At 39.6% G+C, this 21,897-nt stretch overlaps 1 protein-coding gene across 2 annotated transcripts in view; it reads left to right on the plus strand.

Moving 5' to 3' along the window:
- Positions 1-21,897, plus strand: part of LOC128741588 (aryl hydrocarbon receptor nuclear translocator homolog) — a 302,538-nt gene that overhangs the window by 199,632 nt on the left and 81,009 nt on the right. Inside the window, exon 4 of one of the 2 annotated variants that reach the window (XM_053837521.1) lies at positions 20,542-20,702. In XM_053837521.1, coding sequence (XP_053693496.1) covers positions 20,542-20,702 — 161 coding nt within the window. The remainder of the gene's footprint in view (positions 1-20,541; positions 20,703-21,897) is intronic. The other variant, XM_053837522.1, reaches the window with a different exon arrangement.

Raw genomic sequence — 21,897 nt, forward strand, 5'->3', positions numbered from 1 at the left:
GCGTAATATTGTGCTATTTTAGTATCCTATTAGTATTATTTTTTTGGGGTCAGTCCCGGCGGTGAATGGTTAGCATTCACGCCTCTCACGCCGAGGACCCGGGTTCAAATTCCAACCCCGCAGAAGTCACGAATGACCCAAGCTGGTTATAGTGATTATAAGCTAACAAAAAAAAAATAGTATCACTTTTGTATTATTTTTGAATCTCTTTGCAATTGTGGCATTTTTGTGTGATTTTTGTTAATTACGCATCAGTTTTTGTCCAATTTTTGTACTGTTTGGAATAATTCTGACATAATCTGTGAATCACTTTTGTTTCCTTTTTATATCTGTTCGCAATCCGTGTCATTTTTCTGTTATTTCAGTATCATCATTGTATAATTTTTGCGTTATTTTGTGCTTTTTTATAATATTTGAATGACTTTTTTAGTTTTTAAAAGTATTTTAGTTTCATTTTGAGTCATTTTTATGCCAATTTTTGTATTATTTTTTCTCTTTCGTGTTAATTTTGTGCCATTTTGGTATCAATTTTGCATAATATTTGTATTTTCGGATTCATTTTTGTATCGTTTTTTTTGTGCTTTTATGTCATTTTTGTCTAATGTTTTTTTAAAATCATGTTTGCATTGTATTTTCAAATTATTTTATGATATTTGTATCCTTTTGTATTATTTTAATGCTATGTGTTATTGTCATATCAAAATTGTCATTTTTCTGTCAATATTTGTGCTATTTTTGTCTTATTTTGATAGCATGCATCATTTTAGTATTGTTTCCGTGTAAGTTTATCATGAGTTACGATGTGTTATTTCTATTATTATAAGTATTGCGGAGTTAAAAATAACGCAGCACTTAAAGTACTTAGTATTTATGCCAAAAAATCGATCGATCAAATTTATATACCATTTTTGTGTTATTTTGTATCATACCTGAATCATTTTTATTTATGTGTCAGTTTTTGTTATTTTTGTAGCCTTTTGAGATTCGTTTTGTTTTTTTTATTTCATAGATGTGTTTTTTGTAATATTTCTTGTATCATTTCACCATATAAAAAATGCCTGTCTCCAAGACCCCCACATGCCAAATTTGGTTCCATTTGCTTGATTAGTTCTCGAGTTATGAGGAAATTGGTATTTAATTTGTATGGGAGCCCCCTCCTAAACAGGGAAGAGGTCCTGATTCATAAAAAAAATTCTTGCCTCCAAAAACCCCCACTTGCCAAATTTGGTTTCATTTGCTTGTTTAGTTCTCTAATTATGCAGAAATTTGTGTTGCAGTTGTATGGGAGCCCCCTCCCTCTTAGTGATGGGAGGGGTCTCTAACTATCAAAAGAATCTTCCCTGGCCCCAAAAACCCCTGCATGCAAATTTTCACGCCGATCGGTTCAGTAGTTTTCGATTCTATAAGGAGCATACCGACAGACAGACAGAAATCCATTTTTATAGATTAAAAGGGGGAAGGTATGGTCTGGATGAAAATAAAAACCTTTTTTGTTGGTTTTCTTAAAGCAGCGGTTTAAGTTTATACATTCAATTATGTCGCATTACCGAAGGGGGCATTAAAAAAATTGTAATGATCATCATAACTTAAGAACGGATTATCAGAAATCTGGTGAAATACATTTTATTAGAAGAATGTTTTTTTTTAATTTTTAGTAATGAAATGAATACCCTATTTTCACATAAAATTTCACATTTTTGTGGTTCTATCTCCGATAAGAAAAAAATAAACCTTGGCTCGCGCATTTTATGTGTTAAACAAGTTTACGGAATTTTGTCAGGATCGATGCGGTTGTTTTTGAGATATTAGCTTTGAAATCATCGTTTTTCTAAAAATGCGATCCTGTAATACTTTTCTATTGTTAAACACACTGTGGCCTGAGAAATAGTACACAGACCTCATGACTTTTCTTTTCGCAAAAATTACCAATAAACCCAATGCACAATCATCATCGGCATCATCACTATCATCAGCGTCATCGTCGGTTGGGATTGCCAGCAGCATCAGCGAACGACGACGACGACGACGCGCGTCGGTTACCATCCTCGTCATGTAGAATAGCGTAAGTAACCGTCCGTCGTCGTCCAAAAAGGGGTAGAGGTATCTGGCTTAGGAAAGAAGGAAACAAGTTTTCCCACGATCAAACGCGGGAGGATTGCAGGAGCAGCTCCATAGCGAAAGTACCACACACTCAAGGTTTGAAGCGGTGCGATGCCAATGCATATAACAATAACCATAAGTATGAACCTCAGCTCGCGAATGGTGGGGTTGCAGAGAGATACCTCCGAAGGAGGTGCGGTGCCGGAGCTCCGCGGAACCGTTTTCGGAACCGAGAACATTGCTGATGTACTTTTCTGTTGCCGTGCGCTGTTTGCTACTCTTGCTTCCCCCAAGAATGACTGCTTCTGAATTTTGTACCGTTCTGGAAAGAAGCTCGATGATATGATGATAGTGGGAAGTGTCTGCGGCTGAAGCCTGTGGCCCAGGCTTTAGACCGGCGGAGAGTATAGCCTAGTGTGTGAGCATCATTCGGGATCGGGATGTTTTCGCAAGGTACGCGGTCAGTATCTTCGGGCTGCATGCTGTTTAAACGTTGCTGTTGTTACAGTTTTTTCGCCTCTTCTCTCATCGTGGACACGTTTTGCGGGTGGATACAATGAAATATGAAGAGTTACGAAAATTTTAAAAGTTTTATTCCGGAACGAAGTTTCCGTTAAGTATTGGTTTTTAATTGACTAAATATAAATGTAAAACATTGGTTCCTAAAAGTGCAGTATTTTACCGAATCAATATTTTACGAACCGTTCGCTCTCCGGTGCCCTTCAGAGTTAGGCCGTAAACCGCATTACCGGGAACCGACGTTAAAGTGAAACAGTGTGGTGATAAAAATGCAGCAAAAGTCTGGTTCTGGTTCTCCCCCGTGTGGCCGAAACTTGCGGTATAATAATGAATGTGTCTGCCATTCGAGGATGGAAAACCAAGGATAACAGCGGGTTCCCGGCGAAAGAAGGCATAAGCACTATAAACCCAGTACCAGTGTCAATGACCAAAGATCTCATCGGCTGACTGGCAGCCTGCCTGACTTAACTGCTGGCCGGCCGGTTGTACACGGTCGGGGAATTTAAATGCTTTCGTTTTAAGGGGCACAAGCGCGCAGGAAATAATTTCCGGATAACTGTCAGGATTTTTCGGGGGAAACAGGAAAACTTTTACAACCAACAACTGAACAGCTGCTGCACTCTCTACGGTTTTGTCTAACCTATGTATAAGACCCTCTGCCTGTCCGCCTCGAACCACACAGGCCTTCCCGCAGTTTGAAAGTGGGTTACAGGGAGTTTCTAATTAAACTTTATACGCTTCTAACTTTGCTTTTAATTACTCTTTGATTACCACGGGAACGGCAGTACGGCAGACGAGACTCGATCCAGCAGCGGGGTTGAAACATAGTCATTCTCGCTAGTTCGCGGTAAACAGTATCGCGGATCTTTACTCACCTACCAATGAATATTTTTAATTGCATCAATCATAATTGTGCTGTCAGATTCATTATTTATTCAAGGTTTTTTCGATAAATTTGCGAAGTGTATAAATGATGTGATTGGCTTATACCGTTCATTTTGAGTCACTCAACATGCCACGTGATGTCAAATTTGTACGATAATATTTAGTGCGATATGAACCACGGAAACGGCACCCCTCTTAAGGTACAAGAATGATAAAAAGTAATAACAATATCAAACTAATTAAAGTTCCAGGTTCATATAAACAAAACCTGCTTACCGCCAGCTTGCACACTTCCTCGTTGCTGTCCTTCCGCCGTTGATGAACTATGAGTGCCCCTTTCAACCCCCGTCTATCAGGAACTGCCTCGTTACGGTTGTATCATTAGCCCTTCCAGTTTTTCCACGCGGTAATAAGCTCACCTCAGCAGCATAAAAGAACTAATCCTTACCCAGCAACTTGAAGCAATTAAAGCTATGCCGAGAGATTTGAAGGACGTGAAATGAAGTGTCAAATGCGAATCTTAATAACTCCGGCAGAACGCTCTAAAGCTGAGATAATACTCCACAAATCTAGGGTAGTAAATATCAAGGGAATAAACATCAAACATTTAGGTAGTTAGTATCGGAAGCACAGGCACGAGACGTAATATAAAAGCTCCCAGAAGTGGCAGTTAAATAGTGTCCCTTTAGGATTATATAAGCAGTTACTTTATGAACATGTTTGTTCGGATCAAACATTCGTCTGAAAGGAGGACGGAAAAGGAAATTTAAAAAGGATGTTCATTGATGTGCTGTACTTGTGTGTATATAGTCTAGTTCCGTTCTACCGACCGGTGGATGGAAACATGTTGGCATAAAAAGACGATGATGATGTGCTCAAAACGTGTCAGTAACCGACTTACCGGGTTCGGGATGATGCACAAACCGACCCCTCATTTCGAAAACACCCCACTGTTAAATGTATGCTGAGTATTAAGACAAAATGATCTTTCTATAGCAGTTCTTGTTGTCACTAGATGTAGTTTCCAGACCGCTCATATGTGCCTGTGGGTGGAACAAGTCAGCTCCGATGGCCTATTCACGATCAAACTTTCCATAATGAGTTTACTTTCGGATTAATTGAATATAAAGATAAATAAAGTAATTAGTATGCAATATTGTGACCTTTTCCGGTTGGCCTGACGACCGGGCAACAAAAAAGAAGAGGACAGGCAAGTGACCCACATTTCCTGTCCTTTTTTACCGCATTGTAGTATATCATCAGTGGTGGTGCAGCGGAAAAGAGTAATCGCTGTCATTAATTTATGACCACTTTCGGGCCCCTGGTAATGCGCCACGTGGAAATGAATCAGAACTTAGGCCTCGTTCTCTCCACATGCTATCGTGATATCCTACCTCCCGTCAAATCAATTACAACCGGTAGTGACCATTGGTCACATCAACTCATACACAGCGTTTGCAGTTTGGCTGCATACAGAAGAATACGGCAGCCGGTGTGTGATTATGGTAATCAGTCGATATGCATTTCTCGGGTTTGTTCTTGTTGCATGTGCGACCGATGACGACGGCCCATACACCACTCACTGGCCGGTGACTGCCATCTGCAGTGAAAAAGTTGCATGCGAGAGTATTTATTTCTCACCTCACACCACGACTTTCGCCCGGCGAATGTGGCAAATGTGGCAACGGTAGAACGGCGAACGGTCGTGCGGCGCGGGCTTAAAACTGTGCAGGAAAAGTAGGTTCCTGTGTTGTGTAGTTCAGGGGAAAATAAACAATTTAACTATGCGGTATGTGTGCCTGCCATATGGATATGAGTTACTTTCTGCCGGCAGTTGGTGCGGAAGGCGCAACAATCGGTTGCACTTAGTATAGTAGGCCGTGGTTGAGAATGTTCATCAAATTGGCAGTGAATTAAGTGCGGCGGCAGGGTTGTTCGTTTGAGATCTCGGCCAGCAAAATTGGCGAGGGGCAGTTCTAGAGTTCGTAAATCGAAAGTAAAAGCACCTTTTTTTGGAATGGTGAAAATGTTTCAATTGAAAAATAATCAGTATTAATTACGAATGTTTATGAGAAAAAAAAATCAGAACTGCGAGAAAAAACTAATTTGATCGAAAAGTAAATTGCTTTCAAACTAACCAATGTTATTCCGTTCCGTCTGCACATGTTTTGTCCAATTTTCTAAGTTGCACATAGATGGCTTCACGGTTGTCAGCTCGTATACGTATTTGTCGTCCGTGCTGGGGATGCTGAGAAATCGTGGAGAAAATAACTTCAAAGAAGATTTCAACTGAATTTATAAACGCGAGAACAAACGAACCTACTTTTCATCAAGCACACGTTTGTCTGCAGCTGCACTAACAATTATCAAACTGATGTCTGTGCCAGTAAAACACTACTTTTTCTAGGTAAATGTGTTGAAAATGACCAAAAATAAGACATTAGGCCATTTTTCAATTGTACGCACCTAATAATTTTCTGTATTGAAATCATAAATTTTCCGATTGATTGATGAAAAATCCATCACTGATATCACTGAGTTATTAGCACTCAAAACCTTTCTTTCGAGCCACGACCAAGATGATGTCCTAAGAGTAAAACTCGTTGCAGAAAGAAGACGGTGAAACCTACTAGTGATCCTCACGACTCACGACTAGTCAGGAAAGCCAAAAACTCCATTTCGATGAGCTTCACCCAGCGGCAAGTCTAGTACGGAGTAAACAGTTCTCGGGTCTCGACCCCCACTAATCGGAACTTTCAACCATTTATGTAGCAAGTACACGCACTAATGTCCCGAGTAGCAATCCTATAGCAAATTGGTGTTATTAATTTCTTATAGCAAATTTACTAGAGCATTGCAGAGTTTACCAGGTTTTATAATGGTTTTCCTCAAGTGAATTCATTTGTCGTATTTGATTAAAAGTTTTTTTTAAGATTGAAGAACACTTGAAGAAACAGCAATAAAACGGGATTATCAATTCGTGTAATTCATCTTATACGCGGTTTTGAAGGATGCTTGATTCCCGTTTGAAAACGAGCTTCCTTAAGACTTGACAATAGTTTTGGCAAAGTTTTATGACGCTCTTCTACAAAATTGATTTATCTAAACACTGCTATCCTGAAACCATACCATAGCTTTCTTAAAACCGTATATTCTTGAAAAAGAAATTACATTTTTCGAAAAGAACATTCTAGCTTCGAAAAGAACAGATAGTGGTAGATTAAGAAAAACCGTTGAAGCAAGGCTATTTTGACTACTTTCGAAATGATAGCCTATTACATGTGGGCGTTTATAAATGCTGAACTAATTGAAGTGCGCGGTTTTCGAGAATTGAAATTCTATCTACGCAATTTTTAAGCGATTTTTAGAATTTTCGCGTTTTCGTGAATTTTTGAATTTTTCGCAGTTTACGCAGTATTTACGCGAAATTTTTAAGTTACTCGATTTTGACTTACGCGGAACATTTCCTTCGCGTAAAAAGCGATTCGAATGTATGTTGTCCTTCAATATTAGAAGTGACCTACCTCTTTTAATAAACGTTTGAACAAAGAAAAAGCTTCTTACTATAACTTATTCAAAATTTTGTAACTGTTTTGTTTATAAAATTACCCGGCGGTTTATGTCACAACACATCGACAAACTTAGCGTGGCTTCAAACTCACTTATATACTACCAAGTGAATACTTTTATAACAATTTTCATTTTCAACTTTCAGTTACATTTTAGGAAGAAATTTTATCTCTATCTATTTTATCTTCATGTTTTAAAAAGCAATATCTGCAATATATTTTGCCCTTTTTTAGCTTTTAACCAATTTAAAATAAAGGAAGTAAACGGGCAAAGTAAACCGGTTCAGGAAACAAAGTCTGCGAAAAACTTATGATATTTTGCACGCGTTCTTTAAAAGGAGAACCATTAAATCATCAACACCTGTGGTGGTTGTATTATTGTTTTAAGTGAGTCTTAGCGGTCACAATAAATAGATACCGATAAAAATCACAAGTTTTAGGTGAACCTTTTAAAATATTTTTGTGAGCCTGTCTGGTTTTATCAACGTTTTATGAGTTTTATTTAAAAAAGTTTTATGATTGGTTTTAAGGAGCAAGTGCTGGAAACCACCTCAAGTGCATCATAAAATTTATTACTTTTAAAAAGCGCATTCTCCAGCGGCTTTCAAAGATATTAATTTTTACATTTCTGTACACCAAAAAAAGTCGAAATGTGGCCAAATTTGGCTGTACCTGTCAAAAATACGTGAATCTTAGCTGGAAAGTTTTACCCTACCCGTCATATTTACCAGATTTTTAATTGATGCAAAACGCTTCCCTTAGTACACACTTCATTTCTAAGCAAGATTCGTCTAATTCTGGTCTAGTCTCGAAGGACGATACATTTTTCGATGCTTCATTTGAACAAGTTGCGAAGGAAGGCAAAATGCCTTGGAAAACGCTAAATTGGAGGTAGGGTATGTTGCTGCTTCGTCGTAATTGCCTATTCCCGTCCTATCCAACACCAATTATTAAAAATATCAGCGATTTTTATGACACACAATGTAAAATTAGTTATTCCCTAATATTTTAGTTTGTTGACTGTCATACGCGATCAATCAAAGTGAGCTGAGATTTATTGAAATGCCATTTTTCATTAAAGAATTCCTAGCAGCCAAATTTCCTACGTTTTTTTGTGCGACGAGGAAGAAAATGTCGACTAATCGTTTAAATTTCCGTCATTCATAAAATGAAAATAACTCACGCAACGCATTGTCGTTATTCTGCAGCCGGGAAAACTTGCATAACCTGCCGTCCTACACAAATACATGCGCGCTAGCTTCGTAAACATTGTTGTGATTTTTAGTTAGTAATTTGAATAAAATGCTTTAATAATCGCTTTTTAGTGAATTCAAAGGGCACGGATCGGAAGGTAAGTGTGTTTGAGTCAAATCAGCAGCAGAACTTTTGGAGTATTCATTTAATTCACCTAAGAAATTATGAAAATTAGTGTGACTTTCCTTACTACGACGGTAATTAGAAATAAACCCTACCCTACTCGATAAGAATCCGTGCCATTCGCAAACACGGTGTTCAAAATACCGTTATTAAAAAATAAAATAGGCCATTCAAACGGAAAATGCCAGTTGGTTTTTATTGCCATCCTACACCTCTGAGCCAATTTTTAAAAAAATCGATCGACGAATTTTTGAGTTACGCCCTTTTGAAGTTTTAAAGGGCAGATTGCTCATATAAAGTAACTAAAAATCTTCAATGACACTTCCAAAATGAACGTAAATCACAGCCAGTATTGATTTTTTATGCAGCATATGCCCATTGCCGACCATTTTAGGAGTTTTACGCTGTATTGGGACTTACCGGAAATGTTCCGGATTAAGTTATTGCCGTGGAAAATAGCCAGTATCGAACATGAACAAATACCCATCATGCGACACCGCAAATTACGCCAGAATTTAAAAACTAGATTACTGACAGTTAGATCAACTAGCTAGCACCACGTTGGTTATATCTGGACAAGTTCCGGAGACTTCCGGGAACACCCAGACGAGTGGCCAATTTCGTTCATAAACAAAAGCTTATCGTGCAGCACCTTAAATCACACTAGGATTCAATAACTAGATCAATGGAAGCCAAATCAGCTATCTAGGATCAGTTTTGGTCATATCTGGACATATTTGGGGGACTCCGGGAACCCCTGGGAAGTCAATAAGACAATGTGGTACATTTTTGATAATAAAGACATGTTCGGAATTGGCCATTGTAGTTCTTGGTACTCAATTTGGCTTACTTGAATCTATTCTAAAAGTTTTAGTGTGATTTAAGGTGTCGTATGATGAGTTTTTGTTCATGTTCGAAATTGGTAATTTCCTAGGGGTTTCCGGAGCCCACCAAATATGTCCAGATATGACCAAACCTGACCCTAGATAGCAGATTTGGCTTCCATTGATCTAGTTATTGAATTCTAGTGTGATTTAAGGTGCCGCACGATAAGCTTTTGTTTATGAACGAAATTGGCCACTCGTCTGGGTGTTCCCGGAAGTCCCCGGAACCTGTCCAGATATAACCAACGTGGTACTAGGTAGTTGATCTCACTGTCAGTGACCTAGTTTTTAAATTCTGGCGTAATTTGCGGTGTCGCATAATGGGTATTTGTTCATGTTCGATATTGGCTATTTTCCACAGCAATAACTTAATCCGGAACATTTCCGGTTAGTCCCAATACAGCATAAACTCCTAAAATGGTCGGCAATAGGCATATGCTGCATAAAAAATGAATACCGGCTGTGATTTACGTTCATTTTGAAAGTGTCATTAAAATTTTTTATTTACTTTATATGAGCAATATGCCCTTTAAAACTTCAAAAGGGCGTAACTCAAAAATTCGTCGATCGATTTTTTTAAAAATTAGTTCAGAGGTGTAGGATGGCAATACAAACCAACTGGCATTTTCCGTTTGAATGGCCTATTTTATTTTTTAATAACGTTATTTTGAACACCGTGGCAAAAAGAACTGGCTTTAAACCATTTCTGTGAGATTGTATGCGTTGGGAATGATAAAAAAGCAAGAATTTCGGGATCTTTGTCATTTGAAGCCAAAAGACGTTGAGCGTCGTGTATTTTTTCATGTGAGAACAATTGCTCCAGCGGCAAAAAAAGAAGGGTCTTCTTTATCGCATCCTGACGGGTAACGTAAAATGGATTCATTTAAGCAAACCAACGATAAGAAAGGCATGGGAGCTGTTCGACTCCAGCCAGCGGCTTCAACGACGACGGCTCGGCCACGCCGCGGTGGTAAAGCTGTATATCTGGCAAGGGACCAGCTCGGTGTTATTTATTATAAGCTGGTGGAACAGAACGAAGCCATCTCAGTATCTAGTTCAATTCATGCGGTCGAGCACTGGACGAAATACGAGCAAAGGCACGAAAGAGTGATTCTACAGCATGACAACGCACAGTCTCATGTTGCCAAAGTCCTATTCCACCCGCCATATTCTCCAGATCCAGTTGAGTTGTTTTATACACGAATTTCAGAATTTATGCGGTTTTTTACGCGATTTTCGATTTTCGCGATTTACGCGAATTTGCTCAAAACGTCTATTTTTACATATAGGTTTGGAATTTACGAGGGTTGTACGCGGTTTTTTACGTGAAATTCGAAATTTACGCGGTTTTTTACGCGAGTTTCAGAATTACCGCGGTTTTCATTTATGCGGAACGAATCCTTCACGTAAAAAGCAACTTGGGTTTATTTACTCTGCGTTGCTTGGTTTCAGAGCTATCAGATATCAAAATAAATAAATGTTTAGGAAATCGTGTTTTTCGAATCATAACTCTAGAATGACAAGAAACACTGTCGTGATAGTAAATCAGAAAAAAAACATTTTGAAGCTTTTCTCAGAATTAGAATATGCTTTTCCAACTTTTCTTAGCGTTCCAAAATGTTCTCGGTTTTACACAATTCTTCCACCTATTCTGCTGGACTAGTAAGATCTGTTATTGTTACACAGCTGTAACTTTCTTATATGTAACATGTAACTTCGAACAAAAACAGGGCGTATAGATGTTTTCAAAGTCTCACAGACCCTCAAACCTGACTTTTGCTGGAATCGAGACAAGAGTGCGTTGCACAGTTCATGGGATTCTGAAACCCTTCGGCCCATTTTGTACGATAATTTTGCAAAATGACCCATATTCCAATCAGAAAACTTGACGTAATTGAGTTTTTCTGTTGTTATCAAATATCTGTAAGAATCAGTTAGATACAAATGACCATCAGGGTTAAAGCGTTTATAAAAATAAAAAATATAAGAATCAGTCAAAAAATTCTATAATTATTTTATGCCTGTCTGTTATGAGTCTGATTGAGGTCTATTATGCAGTATCGTAATGACCGATGCTACCATATAGAATGCACGCCAACGGGATAGAAATTGCTGTCTCAATTACATTACAAAAATTGAAGTATCTTTGTGATGACCGTGCTCGGGAAGATAACCCTCTGAAGTTTACATGATAGTTACATAAAGAGCGCTAATTTGATATTTAATTCGTCGCAGTTGTACCGTGTCGCGTAAAATCATATTCATGTACAAATAAATTTCCAAAATTATATTTTGTTAAAGTATCTATAGAAGTTACCTTGATACCGTTCTAGCCCAGTCGTAAAAGTAGCAAAACGCTGGTACAGAGATTTTTCCCAAAAGTTGACACAATTAATTTTTTTAAATTGGTTAGAATCATTAATTGCCAAAAATTTCTTAAATTATTTAAGTCCAAAATTACTCAAGTTGCCCAAATTCTCAGGCTTAACGAATTTGACATGAGAAAACCGGTATCGATTTCCACGGCAAGTTTATAGGTTCTAAATTAAAGTCTATCGTTTTTTGTGTGCGTCGGAAATGGAAAAAAAGGCTGGGTCAATATATTTTGCACATAAGCATACCCAGGTAACCAATAAGCATTAACCTAAGCAACAAATCAGCCGCTTATTGGCATATCTGGCGTTTTATATAGCACGTTGCTGTATATTAGCTTTTTGAATGCATAGCTGTTGCAAATTAGCATGCAAAATTCTATTTTAAATCTTCTTGTCGGTAATCAGCTGGTAACAAGCATTGTCAGCATTATAAGAGGGTTAGCAGTAAATTAGCTGTATATTTTGCCAAAGTAGCATTTAAGTAGCGATTAAGGTGACTTAAATGCTTATTGGCTTGCATGTAAATAGCATTGGTAATGCTTATTGGTTACCTGGGTAGGAATCTTACGACAGGTTACCGCCCGTGTACCGTTTCTGCGTTATTGACCAGGACCGTTGAAGCTTGTAAAATAATGGTTGGAATCACCTGATCAGTGCTGATCAATACAATATTTGCAAAGAAAACAATGAAGGAGTATGGAATACTACTTACTAAAATGTACAAAGTCGTTTCAGAAATTATATCAACCAATAAAAAAATGAAACTAATTTTTGTATCATATTTACATTTCTTAGAAATAGATAAATTATTCCGTATGCTCAGTTTGGTTTCTAAACGGAAAGTGTGGTTTAATAATTAATCAATGAACTTTCATTCAATTTTCGATATTTTTCCATTAAATTCACTCTCAATTGTGCATCCCCTGGTATGATTCCTATGTGACCCATCCGTTTCGAAAAAGGTAGTTCCGTAATCGGGTCCAAGATTCAACCAATACTCTGCTGCATATATTACCTACCCCGTAGTGAGTGAGTGGGGGGCTAGCCCACCAATAACAAGGTCCATTCATGGCGCGATACGGCAACAGTATCTAACATCACACAAACACTCAAATGCATGCACGCAAACAATGTCGTGGCCGGCCGGAGCTGTTGCAAATGCACCGGCCGGCGGAATGTTTACGCTGCTGTTCCTGCTGCTGCTGCTGCTGGTCGACCTCGTCATCATCGCCGTCGCCGTCGTTCCCGCACTTATTATTGCATGTGGAACATGCATGTCCGCCCGAGTCCATCCACCCATCCAGGCGGTGCTTCCACGGGTTGATTTTCAGTGGCAATTGTCGAGCTTTGGTGTTTGATTACTCCGAGCTAACCAGTCCGTGCCCACCGCCCAGCACTCGGACCATCATATGACCGTGACAGGATCGGGAGAAGGGGCAAACCACCAACCGGGGCGGGTGGTGATTTCACCCGAGATGCGATTTGTGGTGCTTTTTTGAATAATGGATATTTCATGTTGCTTTATGCAAATCGTACGTATTAGCCGCCTTTCGGTGATTATATACGACCGGAATAAATCCAATTGGACGCTTTTATGAACAAAGTGTAACATTTTTCTTTATGGGTAATTTTTACTGGCCAGTCGGAACGACCTAAAACAATAGGTTTTGATCGCTAGTAGAGCCCATATTGGCTGTTTGGTTTGCCTTTTTATTAGCTCTCAACCTAAAAGGTCAGTTCGTCGTCTTTTACGGTTTCCTCTAATTAAACTCCGCGTAAAACCGGACGATGCTTGTACTTGTTTAATACTGGTTAAACGCAATTGAAACATTCGATTGTTAGTTTGATTTCGCCAATTGACACCTGATGAAGCTACTTGAAGGGCCGCACTGGTAGCAGGGTTATTGGGACAAGAAAGGGTAGGTAAGCTGCAGCAGTTCGAAATGAGCCATCAACTGGAGCCTGCACGCGAACAGTTTTAGCCGCATCAATTCTACGACGACGACGACGGAGTAGCGTGGAGGCGGATGGAAGGACCTGAGGTGCAGGGATGGCAATTAACTGTAATGCACCGGTGATTAATGTTAATAGGATCGTCCATTACAATCCATTGTGTCTGGCGGCCAATGTTGGTTGCAGAGAAAAAAAAGTTTTACTGCAGACGTTTATGTACGGTTCAATCCATGTGCAACGGATTAAACGAACGTTATTCAAAAAGATAGTTCTGAAAATGCCAATTAGTATAGCACTGAAAATATCGTTAGAGCTAAAAAAAACTTAAAATTGGATAAATTTAATAACCGGTTTTAGTGACAAAAAGTACATTCCATAGATTATTATGGGATCCCAAATTTTAGAGACGTTCCTGCCAGCCAACATCGGTGTATGCGATGATAAAGAAGCAATGTTCAGCAAAATAATTCGTGAGCCTCGGTGTACCACGGCATTGTAGTCCAGCGAATTAAACGCATTGAAGCTATCTCAGGAACGTTCCGACCGACCAGTAAGTCACATGGGCAACGAAATTCTCACGGCATTATGAGCACGAGCTGCCTCTGGGCAAATTCAATAAATTTTCCGCATGTACGCGCGCCCGGCCAAATTCACTCGAGCCACCTCTCTATGTAAGCATGTATGTGTCCCGCTGCGTGAACAACGACGGACGCCGCGAACCGTATTGGTTAGTTGAACTTGGTCGGGTTTTCGAGCAGGAAGAAATGTTACCGTCTCCTCCTGTCAAGATTCATATGCGTGCCTTGCCTGGCACAAGGCGGAGATGAGACGCCGAGTTAGGCTTTCTACACTCTTTGAACTTGTTTAATTTTCTTTCTTTCCTGATGTGGATCATCTTCTTCGTAGATCGGAAACTTCAATGTTCAGAAAAAATTAGTTTTCATTTATGCATTTTGAACTATACTCAAGTACTCAAAATCCAATGCTTCTAATTACTGTTAGACTAGCAGAGAATTTCCAAAATATTTTTTTTAATTAGGCAAACCGAACACAAGCTTACTGACAGGGTTAAATTGATTCATGTTTCTCAGTTTTGCACCGTTTATTACTCCCTCTGCTCTTCATTAGCGTGTAAATCGGTTAATACCACGAATATCGAGAACGCTCAAAACTCCAACCCTACTGTGCCCTTGAGTCCTTGCGGTCCGTAAGTCAGTGGATATAGGAGAGGGAATTACAATGTATAAATTTCGTAAATATTCGTCGTTTTGGTGGATACTGGTATACAGACAAACGGTTTGCGCCGGAATGCAAGCATTCGGAGGCCCTTAACGAAGCTTGAACAAGAGGCGATGGATTAAGTTGCGCTCGAAACGACGGAACAGCGCAAGCAGAATGAAGGGCCAACGCAGTGGAACCAACAGCGAGGAGCGGAGCAGCGAAAAAGGAGCATTATTTATGTGTTATTAAATGCAGCGAATATTTGTGCAACGTTCCTGCCGGGCTTTTCTTGTTGTTTCATGGTTGAGTCCCATTCTTACCGTTGCGTTGGTGCCTATATGCTGCAGCAGGCTGCAGGAGCCAAGCAAGGCAAGCGAAAGACAAACTGATACTTAATTTAATTAATTTCCGAAAAAACGCCAACTCACATAATGTGCGGAGCATCATTTGCATTTTTTGGGCGTAGCTTGGATGATCATAATTGATTTAAAAGGAGTTAGGGCGATTGGAGCGGACTTTTCAATTGTTGGTTAAAGATTTGCTTCCATTTTTTGTTTCAGTATTCGGTGGAAAACACGCATTTGATAGGCTTTAGGAATTCTGACCTATTTTAGGTGTCATTGCAAAAGCTATTATTCTCGTCACTGTCGCCAAGTACTAATTTAAATTAAAAATAATATGCTTACCATATTCTGGTTGTTATACTTACTGTATTTTATGATTACTTAAGCAGAAATTTCCATTATTTGTCATGTCATGGCATTCGCGCCATTATTCTGCAACCAGTGGTCGTATTAAGCCCATCTTCTCTGTTGAACCATGAACACCAGAAACTTAGGTAAAGCATTTAACGAATCGGAACGGTTTAATTCAGTTTCCAGTTTGTTTTCCTTTTACTTGTCTCTGACTTTTTTCGCGATCAAACGTAACTCTATTTTGATTAAAATAGAGGAGCGTTTGGTGTGAATAATGTTACACTGAATAAAACTGGGAAAATTTCGATATGAGGCTAAAAATATATTGGGTAGTTTAGTGGTTGCGGTACTCCAACCCACAATTTCTCGGTTGGTACCCGAGTGCTTTAGGCAATTAAACTATATCACACCCATGTATTAGTTATTCTCAAATCTAGTTTTGTCCGAAATTTTCCCAGTTTCATCCATTCTAACATTCTTCGCGCCAAACGGTCCTCTACTTTAATCAAAATAGAGTTACGTTTGACCGCGAAAAAAGTCAGAAATAAGTGAAAGGAAAAAACGCACCCGGTATAGTATAGAACACCAGCGCGTCGATCGATGGTTGGCACCAGACTGCTAGCTCCTACCATAATGCAGTCTATAACCGTCTATCTTCTCGCTAGTAGAAGCGGTAAATACATCAAATAATTACCGTTGATGAGGAAGCGTATGTGTGCGAAAAATAGAATGGTTAGACTGGAGGGACAAAACTAGATTTGAGACTAACTAATACATGGGTATGATATAGTTTAATTGCCTAAAGCACTCGGGTACCAACCGAGAAATTCTGGGTTAGATTTCCTCTACCACTAAACTACCCAATATACTTTTAGCTTCATATCGAAATTTTCCCAGTTTCATCCAGCCATTCTTTGCAACAAACGCTCCTCTACTTTAATCAGTTTCCAGTTATTTTCAAAAAATTTCGCGTAATACTGCTATATTTGAATAACTTAACTTTCATTAATTCTTGCTCAACGTTATCCATGTTTTCAGCACTTCATGCTGCTCTAAGTCGTTGGCTCGAAGCTCATTTTCCATGTAGATTCCCTGCTTTCGAAGGTATCAGTCTATCTCCATTCACTCTTAATACATTCGTTCAGTAATTCTAATTCCTCTCTTTCGCGTTCCTTCTCCTTCATGCTTGATTTATCCACGCTATCGTAACATATTCCGTAACTTCTACGCATCAGTTATGATATCAACCGTTACAATTCTCGTTACAATACTTTCATCTTCCAATCCACAAGCTCAACATGCACTCAAAAAAATCGACACGTCGCATCTACGTAAAAAATCATGTAAACTTCTGTACAGCAACTTACATGAACTTCATGTACTAGTTAATGGGAAAGTTGATAAAATTTACCAGGATCGCACGTAAACTGCTTAGCAGGGATGATTCCTCCACAGAGTAAAAAAAGAAAAGAGAAAAATTCACACTTTACTCAGTCGCGATTTATGCTGCTCCGTTTTGTTTGAACTTTTCTCTTTTTTACTGATCGCGATTGCTCAGCAACCTGCTCATTGTTCTTCTCATTGAGGAATAAACTGAGCAACTAAGTGTTAATACACGTTTTGGCTGCCCGTGATATGGCCCAAAAAAACTGTTTAGACTTCTCGCAATGGCAACAGTGCAAAAAATGTTGCATATGACGATAGTGGATGATAGATATGGCAACAATGTAATGCCGTAGCTTGCTGCAGTACGAACGTTTTCGAAAGTTTCTTAATTTTCGCACAATGAGAATCTAAAGTTTGCTTATATTTCTCTTTATTTTTGGTCTGTTTCTCATTGCGTGGATGTATTTCTCATTTGTGGCAGCAGTTCTGCTCATTGTGTTGAATGAAAAAAGTTGCGCTTTTTGCACAATGAGTGAGGAAATGGCAAACCGGCTGCTTAGTATGAGGGCGAGTTACCAATAATTAACGTGAATGTTACATGAAAAGTGTGATGGATGAGAATTACCTATGTTTTCACGTAAACTTGACGTGCCGATTTTTTTGAGTGTACAGTTTACGTAAAGCTTGCATCTTTCGTTTTAAGGTCAGACATATCAAACTCTTAGGAATGTTCGGGAATATGCGATTTGAAGTTTAGTAGCACAGTCACCAAAGCGGATTTGACTATCAACGGCCTGCTGTAATTTGGAGTTGAGCATTGTAAGAATTCCAACGTAAAACCGCAGAGCGTAGAGGAGCGTTATACAAACTTAGTAAGCGCAATGACCCTCCCTTACCTAATTTTACGCTTTTTCTGGTTTCCGTCTTGTCTCGCCCTGGAGACACTATCAATACCTTTTATTACTTTCTTCTACCGTCCCCACCGTGTATTGTATAGACCAGTTATAAAAAAAATTAAAAAAAAAATCAGAAGGGTTGTGTTGAAGACCTGATCGCATGCTTGACGTAGGACCACGTCTGGAAACCTTTGCTATGAAACATTACTATTCTTATTGTTTGAGTTAGTCACCGTTCGCTTTATAATCTGAGTTTCTTGATATTTTCGGTGAATTTCTTTCACCGAAAATATCAAGAAACTCAGATTATATATTACTATTCTTAGCTAAATATAAAATATACGGCGTCCACTATCGTCAGTGCCTACCATAGTTTTTATACTGGAAAACATTCATCATCATAAAAGCCTTGGGCATAAACGTCTTCAGGTATTACCCTTCTTTATCGACAGACTTCGCAGCCGGCTGTTAGAGTACAGGACAGTTACGGGGCTAGTGCAACAATCTTACTGACTCTACTGAGACTCTACAATTCTACTGAGCACCACCTAGCCGAGATTCGAATATACGACGGTTGGCTTGTTGGGCGTTATGGGACATAATCAGTAACAATTTTTACCAGTGTGAATTGGTTTCGGCTTCACCAAAGTTTTGGCAAATAGCTTGCAAAATAGCTAACTTCAATTTTCAGTTGTATACCAGGAATTTGGTAAAATAAAAACTGATTTGCGCAATGGTGACGGTGTCCCATAACGCTAGAATGTGTCCTCAGTGATTGGACGGCAAGGTGAGAAAGTCCATACTCAAAATTTTCATGTCTTTTAATGTCCACTATCCGCTATTCACTTTTCAATTAGACGTAACAATTTGCAAAATTATTAGGATGTTTTTATTACTTTGATGCTGTCCCATAATTGTATTATGGTCACTCTGCATATTCAACAAAATGACATTGTCGCGAATGAGTCCTAGCTCGGCTAGGCGGTGCTGCTAAATAGAGTCAGTAGGATTGTTGCACTACCCCGTAGCTCTTCTGTATTCTACCAGCCGGTTGTGAAGTCGGTCGATAAAGAAGGGCCAACTCTTAGAAAGACGTTTAAGCCCAAGGCTTTGCTTTTTTTACACTGTCGCGAAGCTTCTTGACATATCAGACAACCAAAACTAGGGACAGGCATTAGACCGCCGACTGTCTTGCGACTAATCGTTGAATAAGAAAGACATCTTCCTGGCGATTGCAAGACCCACTGCCTACGAGGACCGTGTGCTCTCTAATTAACCTGCAAAACTCAATAATTTTATTCGATTGCGTGTCACACCTCTTCGATAGTGAAACGAAGTCGTTCATTAATTCATATGCGCCTTCGAACTTGCACTGGTAACACACGGTCCGGTCATGCACAAACCGCAACCATGGACAGGAGTGAACGTTTTCCGAAGGAAGAAAAAGGGTGTTTCGTACAGTAACCTCCTTCCTGACATGAATGTGTGTATGTGTGTGAGACACACACGGTCGGCGATTATAAATTTTCAGTTTTGATTGTCTGCGACTGCGAAATCGGTTATCCGCCAGCATACATAAAGCCGCCCATTCCCTTCCCCTTCGTGCTGTTTGAATGTACCACGCGCCAAGCAATGGCAAAGCGAAAAAGTGCCCCCATAAGACAATATTATCGATGACGGCTCTTATTCTGCGCCTTCATGTATTTTTATGTGAAATCAATCCTTTCCCGAAGCTTTTTGCCTCGCTCGGTTGGTCTTTCCGCGTGTTTCCTTCCAATCGTTCCGCAATAAAAAATAAAGTAAAATAACAATAATAATAATTGTTATTATTATTACGATACACTGCGGTCTTTTTGATATTGGCTGCCCCGGCTCTGGCCCGGTCCCGAAACCTCTCCTCTTCGCGAGATTACGTCATTTCTGGTGCTTTATTTTTCCCACATACAAATCGTTGCTTTTTCCTCGCTCCAAGACAAGACCTCTTGGTTCGACAGAGTAGTTCCCCATATTCCCCTGTGCTTGTTGTTTTTCTCTCTTATTTTTTACGATTATGAATTCCTCTATATTTATGATTCATTTCGGGCTTTCCCGTCGTCTCTGCTGTCCGCATTTTGGAACCCCTTTTTCCCCCTCATCAGGTGTGCTGTTGCTCCCCGGTCCAGAGAATCACTTTAGAATCAATTTTCCGGCGGACATTGGACCGGCTGACAGAGAGAACCCTACGGGAGGAACGAATCAGTGACGCCCTTTTGAACTCTTTGTCTTCTTTAGGGGACCGACCCAGCAGACACCAGGTCCGGGAGGACCCGCGTCTTTGCAGCAAACATATTTTCTTCCAAGTGAAGCGGTCCTGTAGGTACCTACTACCTACCAACTGTGTGAGGCAGGCTGTACGTTCTGAGAATTAAGTTCAATTTGGGGTTATTATTTACAGAAAACAATCAATCGCTGTCGGTAATGGGTTTGGGCAAATTACGATGTTCGCACATTTTGAGGGCGAACTAATGGGTTGGTCGCGTGTGTCCTCAAGGACAGAGAAAAATGATAATTTTGTTGTAAAATATTCGCCAGATATTTTGCTCACATTTTGATCCTATTCATACTTCTTTTAAAGCCACCTCCATCGCACCCAGCGCACTTATTCATCGTTGTAACGCCAGTTATATTATTTCCTTTTGCAGTAGAGAAAACCATTGCGAAATCGAGCGGCGGAGGCGAAACAAAATGACCGCCTACATCACGGAACTGTCGGACATGGTCCCAACCTGCAGTGCCCTAGCCCGGAAGCCGGACAAGCTGACGATTTTGCGGATGGCGGTGGCGCACATGAAGGCGTTAAGAGGTAAGTGCAGATTGTGACGGTCTTTCGGATTTTTCTTTGTCTTTTGTTAAATTTTTAATTCATGCGGAAATCCTCCGGTCCGGTGCCGCCGCCGTCGTCGCCGCTTTAACCCGGGACCGGGATGCTGTATTGCGGCTAGACAGGAATAATAATCACATCGCCATTATCACCGTCAGCTGCTGCTGCTGCGGTCGACTCGCGTCAGGTCATAAACAGGCCCGGCGAAAAAGACAAATTTTTAACGACTTTGACAGTCTTTTGACGTGCACAACGGTGTCGGCGTCCGAAGAATTATGATAATCTGGTAAAGTTTATTTACGTTTCGGCATGAGAAGAGGTTGGTCCGACGGACACGCGGCAGAGAAAAGTCATTTCTCCTGAAAATGAGAAAATAAAAGTTTTTTTTTGTCGGAGGTATTTTTTACTTTCCGGGTGATGATTTAACGTCAGCTTCCAAGAACCATAAAGTGAGTTTGCTTATTAGAGTATTATAACTACTCCACCTCGTGCCTGTATGACCGAAGAAAAAAAACCGGATGAAAGTGGTTTTGCTGCGCAAACTTCATGCAAGATGATTTAATCTGAAAGTGCGATAAATAACTAAATTCGTTTCTAAAGTTTACTTATTTGTCTCACTTTTGCCAATTTTTACGAACTACCCTGGTAGTGTTATTTTGAGTTTTCAGGTTGGTCACGTACGACTATTAATAATCATAAGATCATAATTAACTTTGAATTTTGTTAGCCTTAGTATTAACTAAATTTATTTGTAATCAGAAAATTTGCCCACATGCTTTTCCTGGCTACGGATGCTTTCCTGCTACGGATTTACAATTAGGAAAAAAAACCTGTGACAAACTTCCTAATTGGACTACGAGCCAGCTTTCACCAGTAACTAACCGTCATGTGTTCGATGCAGCGTTGCCAACCTTCCAGATTTGTCTGGATTTTCCAGACTTTTTGATGCCCAATCAGACAAAAAAAGACGTTTTCCAAACATTGTCTTTCATTGGAGCAAATGGCAGCCAGACTTTTCCAGACACTTTTATTCTCGTTTTCCAGATTTTCGTAAAAACCGGTTGGTAACGCTGGTTCGATGTTACTATCCATTAGCTAATGGCAGAGCTAACTACTGTTAGTTAAATACTAGACAGGGTTTTTGTCCAATGAACCACTAGAGAGTGGACAAATGCTG

This window comes from Sabethes cyaneus, chromosome 3 (genome assembly GCF_943734655.1).
Source record: "Sabethes cyaneus chromosome 3, idSabCyanKW18_F2, whole genome shotgun sequence".
Classification (NCBI taxonomy): domain Eukaryota; kingdom Metazoa; phylum Arthropoda; class Insecta; order Diptera; family Culicidae; genus Sabethes; species Sabethes cyaneus.